At 42.6% G+C, this 13,319-nt stretch overlaps 1 protein-coding gene across 11 annotated transcripts in view; it reads left to right on the top strand.

Moving 5' to 3' along the window:
- The window catches only part of TCERG1 (transcription elongation regulator 1), a 29,166-nt gene that overhangs the window by 2,493 nt on the left and 13,354 nt on the right, over positions 1-13,319 (top strand). For 2 of the 11 annotated variants that reach the window (XM_086851259.1, XM_086851256.1), the window contains exons 3-10: positions 1,276-1,428; positions 1,560-1,797; positions 4,353-4,595; positions 8,201-8,263; positions 9,501-9,698; positions 10,935-11,050; positions 12,109-12,197; positions 12,459-12,619. In XM_086851259.1, the coding sequence (XP_086707385.1) occupies positions 1,276-1,428; positions 1,560-1,797; positions 4,353-4,595; positions 8,201-8,263; positions 9,501-9,698; positions 10,935-11,050; positions 12,109-12,197; positions 12,459-12,619 (1,261 nt within the window). The remainder of the gene's footprint in view (positions 1-1,275; positions 1,429-1,559; positions 1,798-4,352; positions 4,596-8,200; positions 8,264-9,500; positions 9,699-10,934; positions 11,051-12,108; positions 12,198-12,458; positions 12,620-13,319) is intronic. The other 9 variants (XM_086851260.1, XM_086851255.1, XM_086851261.1 and 6 more) reach the window with 6 other exon arrangements.

The raw sequence follows: 13,319 nt of genomic DNA, 5'->3' as shown, positions 1-13,319 counted from the left end.
TCGTACAGGTCGTAAGAGCAAGAAAGGGGAAGCTCATGGTTTAGCAGATGCAAGAGCTGTTGAGGAGGAGCAAGGGAGGGAAGGCAGGCTACAGTTGAGTTGAAGGCTTTTTTTTGTTTATGTAGAATGCCATCCATCACTCTTGGCTACCTTTTTTAGTAGTATTTAATGCAAATGATCATTACTAATTTGGTATGTGGATTTAAAGAGCAGTTTAAAATACCACTCTTAGAGCAGAAAGGTGGCAGCTCCTGACAGGAGCCAAGGACGTGGCAGCACTGGCAGCTGCCAGGGGTACAGCTGTGGGTGCAGGGAGGCAGCTGAGGGCCCATGTGTGCAGCTCGTCACGGAGCCATCCCCTCCCTGTGGCGTGGGGTGTCCTGGGCTGTCCCAGCCCCAGTCTCCCCGCAGGCTCGGGATGAGCGCGGCGCTCGGGGCTGTCGTTCAGTTAGAGCTGGGGTGATGGGGATAATTAGGGCACTTGTAGGTGTTTGCAGAGTGAGCTAAAGAATTTGGTGAATTTTGTCAACTGTTTTTACAATGAAGTGTTCACTGTACTTGTTGCATGTAAGGAATTTCAAACAGTTCAAGTAAACAAGCAAAATGAAAGAATTGAATGTACTTTGAATGATAAATGAGTATTTAGGCTTTAAGGTAACTATGTGCAGGACAGGTCAGGATTTCTTACCATGCAATAATGAGCATGTAATTTCATCGTGTTTTTATTTTAATTGTCACTAGTTAGAATTTTAGTTAGTGGGGAATTTAGGAGTGTCATGGATTTTAATTAAGCCCACTTCTCAGCTGTGCTGACAAACTGGATGCTTACTTGTAATTTAGTTTTTTTAACACTTTCCTAGGAGGGTCATTTGGTTTCTCAGGTATTTGGTTCACAGATGGGGACGTCTGAGCAGCAGCTGTTTGGGAACAGCTCTTCCATTCTTTTTCTTCCTTGCATTGAAATATTTTCTCCTTTTCAGGAGAGGACTTTTGGACTTTTCTTTGACCACATTTCTGTTCATGCCACCTTTTTCAGGTGCCTTGATGTTTGCATCTCAGAAGTGAAGCGATGGCTTCAGCTGTTCTGCCATGGGTAGGGGGTTGCAGGAAGCACATTCCCTGAGCTGGGAGCATTGGATTGTTAGAGAAGTGTCCAAGCCTGGCACAGCTGTCCTTACTGCTGGTGTAGTGTCTGTTGGTTCCAAAGAAAGGAAAACTGTTTTAAATTATATTGTTGTTATAATTATCATCATTATTGTTATTATATGCCTTTAGAGACCACCATTTATGCCTCCTCCCATGGGTAGCATGCCACCACCTCCTGGTATGATGTTCCCTCCAGGAATGCCGCCGGTCTCTGCGCCGGGAACACCAGCAATGCCCCCAGCCGAGGAGATCTGGGTAGAGAACAAAACTCCGGACGGGAAGGTGAGATGGCTGTCGTGGGTGGTCCTTCTGTGAGCCCTGCTCACACAGGCAGGCGCTGGGGTGGGATCCCTGGAGGCACAGGCAGCTTTCCTGCAGTGAGCTGTGGTGTGACGGGCCACTCTCTGCCACAGGTCTATTTCTACAACGCACGGACACGGGAGTCAGCGTGGACGAAGCCGGACGGGGTCAAGGTCATCCAGCAGTCAGAGCTGACGCCAATGCTGGCGGCCCAGGCCCAGGCCGTGGGGGCCTCCACCCCCACCACCAGCAGCCCTGCATCTGCAGCATCTCCATCCACCTCCTCCAGCACGCAGTCCTCCACCACTTCCACCACCACCACGGCCACCTCAGTGTCCCAGACCAACTCCAGTGAGTATTTGGGGGTGGCTCAGGCCCCGCGGTAGTGGGAGCAGGTGGTGGGGATGCTGCATGGGGAATTGCTGCAGCAAAGCCTCAGTATTCAGGACAAGGTGGTTTCAGCATGGAGTGTGAATTTAAAGTACAGTGTTTAGTCCAGAAGAACCTTGCATGCAAACTTTTTTTCTCCCCAGTCTCAAAGAATTCTTCAGGTCTTTGTATACTTTTCTTCTGCTGTTACCACACGGTCTCAGAGCTATTACACATCTATTTCCTTTTGACTATAGATTGAGCTAAATTGTTTTTAAAAATTTTTCTCAAGAAACATTGATCTGAGGTAGGAGTTTAGTTGTAGCAAGTGTTCCTCACTTTTTCCATGGCATCTGATCTTGTAGGTCGGGTCTCAGAGCTGCTGGTCTGTGAGCATTGGTTGATTACAGCATAGATTCCCTTTCTTTGTTGTACAGCTTTTATTAGCATTATTCTTCTGCCTAAACCTTCTCAGTTCCTATTTTCTACAGTTCCACAAAGAGGAAAAAGAAAGTCCTTGGAGCCATTTTTGCTTATTTATGACCTTTGAATGACAGTCTGGAGATTACTGCTGCTTCCATGGACTGAGCTTTTGCTTGTAGAGGTTTTCCAGCTAAGGAAAGGGGTCTGAATTTAGGCAGCATGCACATAAATGCATGGCTGTGCACACAGCAGCATGGTTTGCACTGCACTTTGGCACATGTGTGCTGCCCAGGTGCCTCAGTGCATGTCCATAGAGCTGTGTGTTAGGAGCTGTGTCAACAGCAGGCACTGAGCGAGGTCAGCCCCCGTGCCCAGAGCGAGGTGTGCAGGGGAAGGAGCAGCTCACAGAGTGTCCTGTCTTGCATGCAGGGCCACAGCCAGCACTGGTGCTGAGCAGGAGCCTGGCACTGGGACATTGAGCACTGTAGCTGCACTGGCTCAGTGCACTGAGCACTGAGCACTGAGCTGGGCCAGAGAGTGTGAAGGAGGTGAACTGCTCCAACTCCTGCTGTGGGGTAGAGTTGCATTCTCTGGAATTGATCTTTTTCCTTTAACAGGTGAGACAATTTAAGCTTAACTCACCTGAACTTCAGAATCTGTGTGTGAAAGGGAGTCAAATTTAGGTAACCCTCCAATTCTGTTTTCATTAAGGCTAGAGGGAGCACATGTCATTACAGCAGCAAAGACCTTGTATTGCTCAAAGCATTTTAGGATTTTTGTTTAATTTGAAGGGTAACTCAGTATAGTGTTAATTCACTGTGTTGAACTCTGGTTTTCTCTAATTGTTGTGCTGAGTAACAGTTCAGGTGGGAGGTAAATGTTAGCTCCTGACCCAGTGTCGGGTTGGGGAGAGCTAGTCATGCTTTGGGAGCAGCACTTCATGCACCTTCTCTGAAGCTGAATTTCCTAATGTTGAATGCTGACAATCTGTTCCTCTTCTACCTGTTCTATCTGCTAAACTTTGTCTTTGCTTTCAAGAACTGTTACTGTTGGTGTCTGTGCCTAGGTGATGAAATTTCATAATTTAAAATAATTTTGTAACTCTTAGACTTGGCCTTTTAAAAATCCCTGGGATTTCTGGCTGAGCTTCATTCTTGCCTTGTGCTGATTTGACTTAGGTCTTAAAAGCCACATACTGACTGTCTGCTCTGTTTCCCTAAATGTTAGGCACTGCTAAGAACTTTCACTCTTTCTGCAACACTTATCAAAAGATCAAGAATCTTTATTTAAATATGCTAATACTGGTATGTTCTTTGGAATGTTTCTGGTGGTAATGGAAAATACACGGTGTGCCCATAGGGATGTGGCTGTAAATTGGTGTACTTTCTTTACTTTTTTAAATTTTTCCCTTCTCCTCTGCAACAAATCTTACAGAGTGAGTTTACAAGTTTAAGCAGACCTGTCTCAAGTTCCTGTTGGCCTGTGCTCTGAGACTGTTTGCTCCCAATCAAAACAATTTGAAATTGAAACCAGTCATGCTGCAAGGATTATAGAACTGAAAGCCAGTTGTGTGTTTTCCTGCTGGGAGGCACTGAAGACCAAGAAAGTTCTTGCAGCTCTTGATGAAAAGTATTTTCCTTTTCCTTCCTTATTTACACATTTTTATTGACATTTTCCTGTTCTGGGGGCGCAGCCCAGCATAGTTTAAGGCAGACTGCTGTCGTGCACGTGCTGCTGCTGTTAAAAGCAGAACCTGTGTTCATGTAACACGAGGACAGCCTGTTGCCATTGGAAACTTGATGTAATGTTCCCTTTCTGTTTCTTTGAACAGAATAGAACCTCATTTCAGCCTGTGTTTGTCCTTTGATACAGCCCTGCTACTGCTGCAGAGACATGTTAGGTGTAAAGAATGGGACAAATTGAAGATGGAAATTGACTTTCTTTGTGAATATTTAATGTTCCAGAGAAGGCAAAGTAATTTTTGTCCAGGAGTGTCTTCCTGCTGGTTGTACCTGAGCATACCTGTTACGTAGCGGGAAACAGAGCGCCAGTATGTTTGCAGCAATATATTGCAGTGTCTAAGATACAAGGTGTTCTTTGTGTTTTTTTATCAGCACCTACCACACAAGACCAGACCCCGAGTTCGGGTGTTTCAGTTGCCACACCATCAGTCAGTGTTTCAACCTCTGCTCCTTCTGCTACACCTGTGCAGACTGTACCCCAGCCAGTCCCACAGACATTGCCTCCTGCAGTTCCTCATGCAGTACCTCAACCAACTGCAGCAATTCCTGCTTTTCCACCAGTAATGGTACCTCCATTTCGTGTCCCCCTTCCTGGCATGCCTATTCCACTTCCAGGTAAATTGGCAAACTGTAATTGTCTTGTCTGCTACATGTCCATGTTGTCAGTTGTTTGCACTCATGTGTCCACTGTGTACAGAACTTGCCTGGATCCTCTCCTCAGAGTATCTCTGAAAGAATTCAGGGTTAGCAGACAGACTTTTTAATTAACAAAGAACATATATTTTCTGGAATTCTAGTTCTTTGCTATACTTGGCAGAAAACAGCTGCATTTAAACATGTAGTGTCTAAATGAGAATGTTGAGCACTATTTTTTACTAATTGCAATATTGCTTTAATTTTTTTCTACTTACTTGATTTAGACCTTAAGTCTTGTGCATAAATACTCATTGGGACATGGATGAGCAGGAAAAATTACCATGGAAATCATGACCAGTGATACCAGGTGTTCCCAGTTCTTTTAGGCTGCTGCCATTGTGTAGGGTACTGAGTGTTGAGGTGTGACCTGAAGACCCTAATGAGGCATTTAGGGTGCCAGGGTGTTGTTATTCACAGGCTTTAGGTTTAAAGAACACAGAGAAGGAATCTTAGATGGCAGTATGCTTCTTCTGGATATATCATAATTTCTTAAATTTTATTAAATATTTCAATACCTAAGGAAGGAATTTTAGGCTGGCAAAACATTGGACTCACTGTCTGTAGTAGCTGCAGAGGGCCTCCCAGGAGATCACTAATGACTCTAGCACTTACACACCACATTTCATTTGCATGGATACCATTGAGTTCATGTTCTGATAGAAAATTGATGTGTTTCAGTGCACTAAACATACACCAGGAGCTGATGATTTTGTGTTGCAGAGGGAGGTTGTATTGGATCCATCTTAGTTTCAGATTTAAAAAGACAAGCAGCTTTGAGCAGTACCGTCATGTTTCTGACTTTTTGTACAAGCTGAGTGAGGTGACTTCCCTGGTGTCCTCCTAATGCAGTCACCCAGTGGATGTGGAGGGAGGCCTTCACTCCCCACTGAATTGGAGGGATGAAAAGTAGCCCTTCAGAACATTCCTTTGATAAGAGAAAAAAGCCTGAAAGAGGTTAAAGTGCTGACTAGAAGAGAGAACCAGCTTTTAGCTGCCTCTGCTTTTAGAATAGTATTCTAAAATAACTGGGCAAACCGACTTTAATCTATGTTGGCCTGAAAAGGAAATCACAGGGTAGTACTCGTTGGTTTAAACCAGGAACCAAATACTATGCTGCAGGTGATATTCCAGGCTGAACAACAAATGAATAAAGGGTAGGAAAAAGAAGTCTGTTTATTGGTGAGGTTTGGAAGAATAATAAAAACAGCTAAGCCTTAAAGGTGATCGGCTGAATGCTCTCAACTGCCGTCTCTAACCTTGCCAGCAAGGGACCAGCATGGAATGAAGGGTCCTTACACACAGTGAGGGATATAATCTATACAAGCAAGACCTTGGGTAAAATGGGATGGTCAGAACAGTGGAGAAGAGTGCCAGTGGAAACAGAGGTTCTGGGTGTATGCCCAGGTTGGGCTTAATTGTAAGCTCTCAATCAGAAAATTTGGTGAGTAATGCAGTGCAGGAGCAAAGACAGAGTAGGAACATCAATCTCCTGAAACTCATTTTTGAAAATGATTCTTTTCAGAACTTCCCTGGTAAGAAGTGTTGGCTCTGACCAGTTCTCCTTGTGAGCTGGGCTGCAGGTGGAACCCACAGCATGTAGGAAGGACACCTGGCAGCAAAGTGCTGCTTCTGCTCGTGGGTAGTGGGTCTGATTTGTCAGTTTGCTTAGTTACAGAATGAAATCTATCAGCTTCTTTCAGCTAATTCTGACTTGAGTTGGTTGTGATGGTTTCTAAACACTGTAAAAGAAAAGGCAAACTAAAATATTTTACAATAACAAGAAATAGAAGAGAAGTCAAATTACTTCAAGACAGTATCAGGTGAAGTGAGGAGGTCTTATGAAGGCTAGGCTGTAGATGTTTGGGGCTTTCAGCACCAGGTATGATATCAGCCAGAGGATTTGAAGTTACAGGGACAGAGCTGAACAATACCACTGTCAAGTGATTTCAAAGTTAATCTCTGTGTTAAACTGTAGTAAGAAGGAGTAATGGAAGAGTTCCCTAGTGATATCTCATAATCTCAGATCTTAAAAAGTAAGTCTGCTTTCTCTCAATTCCTATGTTTTAAGTCAATTTTATGTTTGGGAATGACCTTGGCAGCGGAAACAGCTTGGGTGTTTGCTCAGTCTAATCTGTGCTGCAGCATCCCTAACTCCAGCGATCCCCAGATAGCGTTACTTGTACTGACTCACGTTGGAGACATGCTGTAACTTCCTTAACAAAACGAATCTGCAGATCCATTGTCAAGTACATTACGTGACCACCCTTCCAGTTTAGACAAACACTTTAATCAATGCTGTTTGGGTCAATGTTTTTATGTCTCAATTCAATACTTTTAAAAATAAAACTAGGTGCAATTCTCTCATTGAAATTATTTTTAGAAAACATTACAGTTCTGTCTTCTCACAAATTTATTTTCAAATAAATTGGCAGTATTTATGTATGCTTTGCATACTAGATCTCTAATGACCAAATCCAGAAACTACTTTGGTTTTAAACAGGGGTTTAATTTCACTTTCCACTGGAGCATTTCCCACCTCACATGATGAATTTGATCTTTTGAAGGGAAGTGTTTCAGTTTCTGAGCATCCAGACTGGACCAGCCAGAGAGCACTTCTACAGTTGCCTTCTACACCCAAAATGGAGGTTTTGGAAATGCATTCCCCTCAGCCTTGTCTGATTTCCCACTGATTTTGATCTGATCAAAGAGGATGAGCTGCTTGCCTTTTTGTGCCTTTTTGTATCATTTCTTGCTGAGCTGGAGAGCAGACCAGTGCATGGGGCCACCTCTTTCAGGGCGAGTTTTGGCTTTTAAAGCATTTTCAGCTCATGCAGTTCTTGATAATGAAAAATAAAGAGAATGTCCCTGACTAGTGCAGCTTTGTGTACCTCTGTCTGCAGCTTCATTGCTTTGATTTCTTTTACCCCCTTTCTTTCACATCCAGCCTTGCTGTAGTGACCCTCGTACCCTCAGCTTTCCCTCTGGGTTGCATTTGGCTGTCCACCCTGCCTTGCTTTGCTGCTCTGACTAGTTCAGACCTGTCCTTCTGCCCTTACTCTGCTCTCTAACTGCAGCAGCAGACTGGGAACCTCAAAGCCCTTGAGTTTCATTGTGCTGCTGCTCCCCACAGGTCTGTCCCAGCAGAGGCTGCCTGTAGAAGCAGTCCCAGCTGCTTCAGTGGGATATTTTCCTGTGATGCTGCCCTACATGGGGAGCTGCATTCCCCCTTGGATGAACTTAAACCCCTGAGTCTTCACTGAAATACTTTTTTTCCTTTAATGACATCCCAATAACTTGCTAAGCAGCTGGTTTAACATAAGCAGAAGCTGTTGCTGCAGCTTAAAATTAGATTTATATTCAATCTGGCATAAAATGTTGGAGCAAAAGTAATTCACATTTTCTTGCTGGAAAGCTTCTCTGCCAGCTGCAAATGGCATTCCAAATTGTGGCAGGAAGTCCATAGCACCCCGTGGTAGCTGACATCCCATGGCAGCTTTCCAACATGCTTCCTATCCGTTTTGCAGGTGTAGCAATGATGCAAATAGTCAGCTGCCCGTATGTAAAGACAGTCGCTACCACCAAGACCGGTAATTTCCAAACCCATCCTAGTTCGTTTTGTCTGTAAGTTGGCATGGTAGTGAATGTGGTTGTTTCTTTTATTTCTTTATTTGCTTCCCCACTTGAATGATTACATATACTTTATTTTCAAAACCAGTATAAATGAAATACCATATTTGGTCAGGAAATAACTTCCCCAAATAACTGTTAGTGTCAGCTTATTCTGTACCCAAACTCCCGCACAGTTTTCTGTTACCATTGAGTTCTGTAATGACTGTGACTCTCATGCCCATACTTAGTTGCTAGTTTCTCGTGTGGGTTTTTGTTTTCCTGCTCCACATGTGCAGTGGCTGGCTGTGCTCGCATGTTGTGTGCGTGTCTGTGTGTCTGAGTGTGAACTTTCATATTTCAATTATGGATTTATGAATAGTCACTCGCTGAGAACATGTTATGGCAATGTGTAATGTGTGATTTCTATTATTTAAAGTGAGACTTTTTCAATGTTAAAGGCTCAAATTTATGATCTTGAAGTTCCAGTCCTATCCAATTGGTTGTTCTAGAACTTGTCATTCCAAATCTGTTCATTATACTCAGTTTGTTGGGATGAGTAGAGAGATAATAGGACACTGCAGCATTCTGGCTTTCTTATCTTGGGATATTTACTTGCCATTTTGTGTTAGGATTTCAGTAAAATGTTTTTTTTTTTCACTCAGTTTGCAGTACTAAACAAACCCAACAATCTGATATTGTTTCATTCTCATCAGGTTTTATCCAAGGCTCTGAATTAATGCCAGTATTTAAGATTTATCAGAGTTCTGTTCTATGACTCAAATTCAATCCACTCTTGCATTTTTTAAGAGCAGTAGGAATATGTTGTACAACAACAGCATAATTAAGCTGTGGAGTAGAGTTAACCCCAATTATTTGCTGCAGGCATCTGATAAAGACTTTTCTAATAAATAGAGAGCCTAATTTTAAAATAGTAGAATAAATGTTGAAAAGCTAACAAGCTTTGTGCTTTGCAGAATTGCACAAATTAATTAAAATCCAATTTGCCTGGGAATGGGCATTACTGATTGCAGAACACAGGAAGGAAATTTGGTGACAATACCTTGCTTTCCAATTTAACTTTGAAAACAATCCTTCTGTTTATTTCTATGGGCTGGATATTTGTGAGCTGAGTCGGTAACGTGCTAGGTGTTGTTCCTTAGGCCCTGCATGGTCACTTACTGTCTGCTTTCCTTGTTCCTTTCTCCCTTTGCCCAGGGGTCCTGCCGGGCATGGCTCCCCCCATCGTGCCCATGATCCACCCGCAGGTGGCCATCGCCGCCTCCCCTGCCTCGCTGGGAGCTGCTGCCGTCTCCGAGTGGACAGAGTACAAAACAGCAGATGGAAAGACCTACTACTACAACAACAGGACTCTGGAGTCCACATGGGAAAAACCCCAGGAGCTGAAAGAGAAAGGTACTTTGGGGTTTTTTATACAGCTGTGTACTGGGAACATGGCTCAGCCCATCAGTGGTTGTGTTTGAAAGTGCAAGCGGGATTATTTCTAATCCCTGCTCTCCCTTAAGAATATTTTGAAATTCTGATTACAAGGATCCACGTGAGTTGGTCTTCTGTCTGAAAGTGACAGCGTGTTTCCCACTATTACTGTAAGAGTGTTTGGTTCTAGAATTGCTTCTAAATCCTGTGCTTAGGGCAAATGCATGTTCCTGGGCCAGCAGAAAGCGATACCTCCCCTGCACAGCTGTTGGAGAAGATTCCAGTTGCAGACAGAAAGTGAGGGGAATTGAGGGGAAAAGTCAGCCACGCTAAGGACTGTAGACCAGGAAAAAAATGAATATCACTGTGCTGAATTTCAGATCTTGAAAAACTAAATGTATAAATAGATTTGGACTATGAAGTAAAATAATGTCACCTCCCCATGTCCACATCCCTGCGTTGTGTTTGTGTAAATGTACATTAGATCCAGGGGTGGTGTTATATGGGAGGGAAATTGCTCCTGTATCATCAATAAGGAGGAAGGGGAAAAAGTCCAGTGTCTCTTACTCAGTTCAGAAAGACTTTTAAGAAAGTAAATCCAAACAGTTGTGCCTTTTATTGTTTCCTGAATTTTTAGTTACAAGAAGTCTTGTTTTAGATGAATGCAGGACATTTACACTGTTGGTTCAATTAATGCCCATCTTCCTAATAAATCAGGTTAAATAATAGGTCTTTTTACTGAGGTGAAAGTATCTAGGACAGCAAATACTAATTTTGCTGAGAGAAGATTATATGTTTTATACTTTTTGTAAATGAGTGTAGAGAAATCCCCAGGTGGTTCTGCGTTGTCTCTGATTTTTATTTTATTTTTTTCCGCAGCATTTAAAATGTGAAAGTGGTCTTCAGTGTTGCACTGTTGGTTGAGAATTATTGTTGGTTTAGCATTTCTGGTAGCACCCTTTAGTCAGACTTTTAGTATAGTAGCTGCCTCACAATATTTCATTTTCCAGTACCAAGTAGATCTTGGCACAGGAGATAACTACGACTTTATAAGCAGATGCTGTAAAGCCCAAGAGAGACAAAGTGGTGAGAATGTATTGAAAAGAAGCTTTGGGTTGGTGTTGTACTTGGAAAATTGTAACGATAAAAAGAAATTTGTTGTGATTCTATAGTGGTTTCTTAATAATTCTCAAGAAGACTGTTGTCTTTATTTAGAAAAAATGGAAGAGAAGGTCAAAGAGCCAATTAAAGAACCCTCAGAGGAGCCTTTACCAATGGAGACAGAAGAAGAAGAGTCTAAAGAAGAACCTATAAAAGAACTGATAAAGGAGGTAAAAGACCTTGAACCCAAAAGCCAGTCTGAAGTCTCACATCCCTCAGCTGTGGCTGCATCTTAGCCCAGGCAGGTTGGCAGGAGCCATGGTTATTAATTCAAGTTCTTAAATTCCTGAGGGGACTTGAAAATCCTCCCATTTTGGACTCAGATCTTTCTTTCTTTTGTTAATTTTTTTACATAAGGAAAAAGAACATTCAAAAGAAACATACATAGTATGTCAGTTAATAACAGCATGGGACAGAGTTTAGCTTATTACACAGATGTGGTGTTCTCTCACTGACTTTATGGTACTCAGGCAATGCAACTTGTCCTGAATGTTTGAAATATTTAATAGTTTTTTCTCTATTTCTTTGCTTCATTATTTTGAACAGTTTGACACAAGGCTCAGACGTTTCCCCTGTGCTCTAACTGCTAAGTTTAGGCTGTTAGGAACGTGTGTCCTAGGAAGGGCTGTAGTGTTTTCAGTAAACAAAAGTAACTTTTCCTTTTGGAGTTATTTTGTTGTGCTGAACAGCATCGTTTCTGAGGATGCTAAGGGGTGTTTAAATAAAAATTACAGCTTTTACTCTGACTTCTCTGAACTTCAATGTAGTTTAATAAGCAAAAACGCAGAATTCAGTTGCTGGGTTTTGCCTCTACTTCACCCTGTTTGTTTCTGAGGTAGTTACCAGTTTGCTGACTTCTGCTACAGAGGTTATTTCAGGTTTTCACTGTTTCATACTGTGTGTCTCATTATTAAATAAACTAATTTTAAGAATAAATGAAAATTCCTTTGTCAGAAAATACACCCTTACACCTGTATCCAGGCCCTCCTGGATTTCCAAAATCTGGGAAAGTATTTAAGTAAGGTTTTGCTGAAGTCAAAAGTTAATTAAATGCGTAGAGGTTTTGGAATTTGAAGTAGCAGCTGCTGTTGCAATTCCAGTGTTTCTGTTCTAGGCGTGGATGAAGTGTTATTGTGAGCTGCTTGTCTGCATGGTGTCAGTAAAACAAGTGTAATAAATAATTAGCCAGCTGTCATTGCTTGATCCTCAAACTTGTTTTTTCCTTGAGGAGCCAAAGGAGGAAGAAATGACAGAGGAAGAGAAGGCAGCTCAGAAGGCCAAGCCGGTGGCCACCACCCCTATTCCAGGCACCCCGTGGTAGGTAGCTGCTGCCATGGGACGGGCATGGCTGCTGGGGAGTTAGAACAAGTAACAACGTGTGGAGATGTAAAAATGTGGAGATTTTAAAATTTCACTTTTCAAATCTGCCAGCAGAGAAAAGCAGCAGTTCAGGGTCACAGTGGGCAGCAGGAATGCGTGGCAGTTGTGCAGTCAGTGGAACCTGGGTCTGCCTGTGACCATCTGATGTAGCAGGTCCCCAGTGAGTGGAGATAACCCAAGCATCCTTCTCTTGTGCAGGTGTGTGGTGTGGACTGGTGACGAGCGTGTGTTCTTCTATAACCCCACCACACGGCTGTCCATGTGGGACCGGCCTGATGACCTCATTGGAAGAGCTGATGTGGACAAAATTATTCAAGAACCTCCTCACAAAAAGGGAATGGAAGAAGGAAAAAAACTTAGTAAGAGCAATCTTATTGCCTTCTTAGGAAGCATAAATATAACTTACCATTTTGCTTTCCAAAGCTTGTAACGTATTTAAATAAGTGACAGAAATGTAATGACATACTGAAAAGGTGTATAAATGTGGAATGCAGATTGCAGAGTCCTTTGGGGAAAAGGTAGCCCACTGAAGAAAGTAGATACGAACAAGGTTAATTGTTTTGCTAAATGCCAACAGGTTGAAAAATCCCACAGTTTTTACTGACTAAAAAAAAGGGATTGTATTTGTTTTATAAGAAAGAGACCAGAGAAGATCAATCATATTGTACAAACAGGCTCTCACAGAAGAGGAGTTGACTTAGAGATCAGCAGTTGGAATAGAGTTTGGAAATACCTACCAAGAGAGAGAATATTCAAAAGGCTGCTGAGATAAGATTTCTCTCTGGCCTGAGTTCTAGAAAATGATGCTGGGATGAGATACTGGCTTTGTAGTTGGAGGAGAGCAAAGTGCAGGTAATCAGGTAGATCCAAATGTGCTTCATTAGACTCTTTAGCCTGAGTTGTTTTCCCCTAAATATAAGAACTCAGTGTTTTTCATTTTAAATTTCAAGTTGGCTAAAGTGCACCAGTCCTGTCCCCAAATTGCCACAGTGTTACTCGAAATGTCTGAGAACCATGTGTCTTCTCCCTTTGTCAGAACACAGATTGCTGCACCTGTTG

Source organism: Cyanistes caeruleus, chromosome 15 (genome assembly GCF_971803275.1).
Source record: "Cyanistes caeruleus chromosome 15, bCyaCae1.hap1.1, whole genome shotgun sequence".
Classification (NCBI taxonomy): Eukaryota; Metazoa; Chordata; class Aves; order Passeriformes; family Paridae; genus Cyanistes; species Cyanistes caeruleus.
Note: the sequence above shows the minus strand (reverse complement) of the source record. Positions and strands in the feature narration are given on the sequence as shown.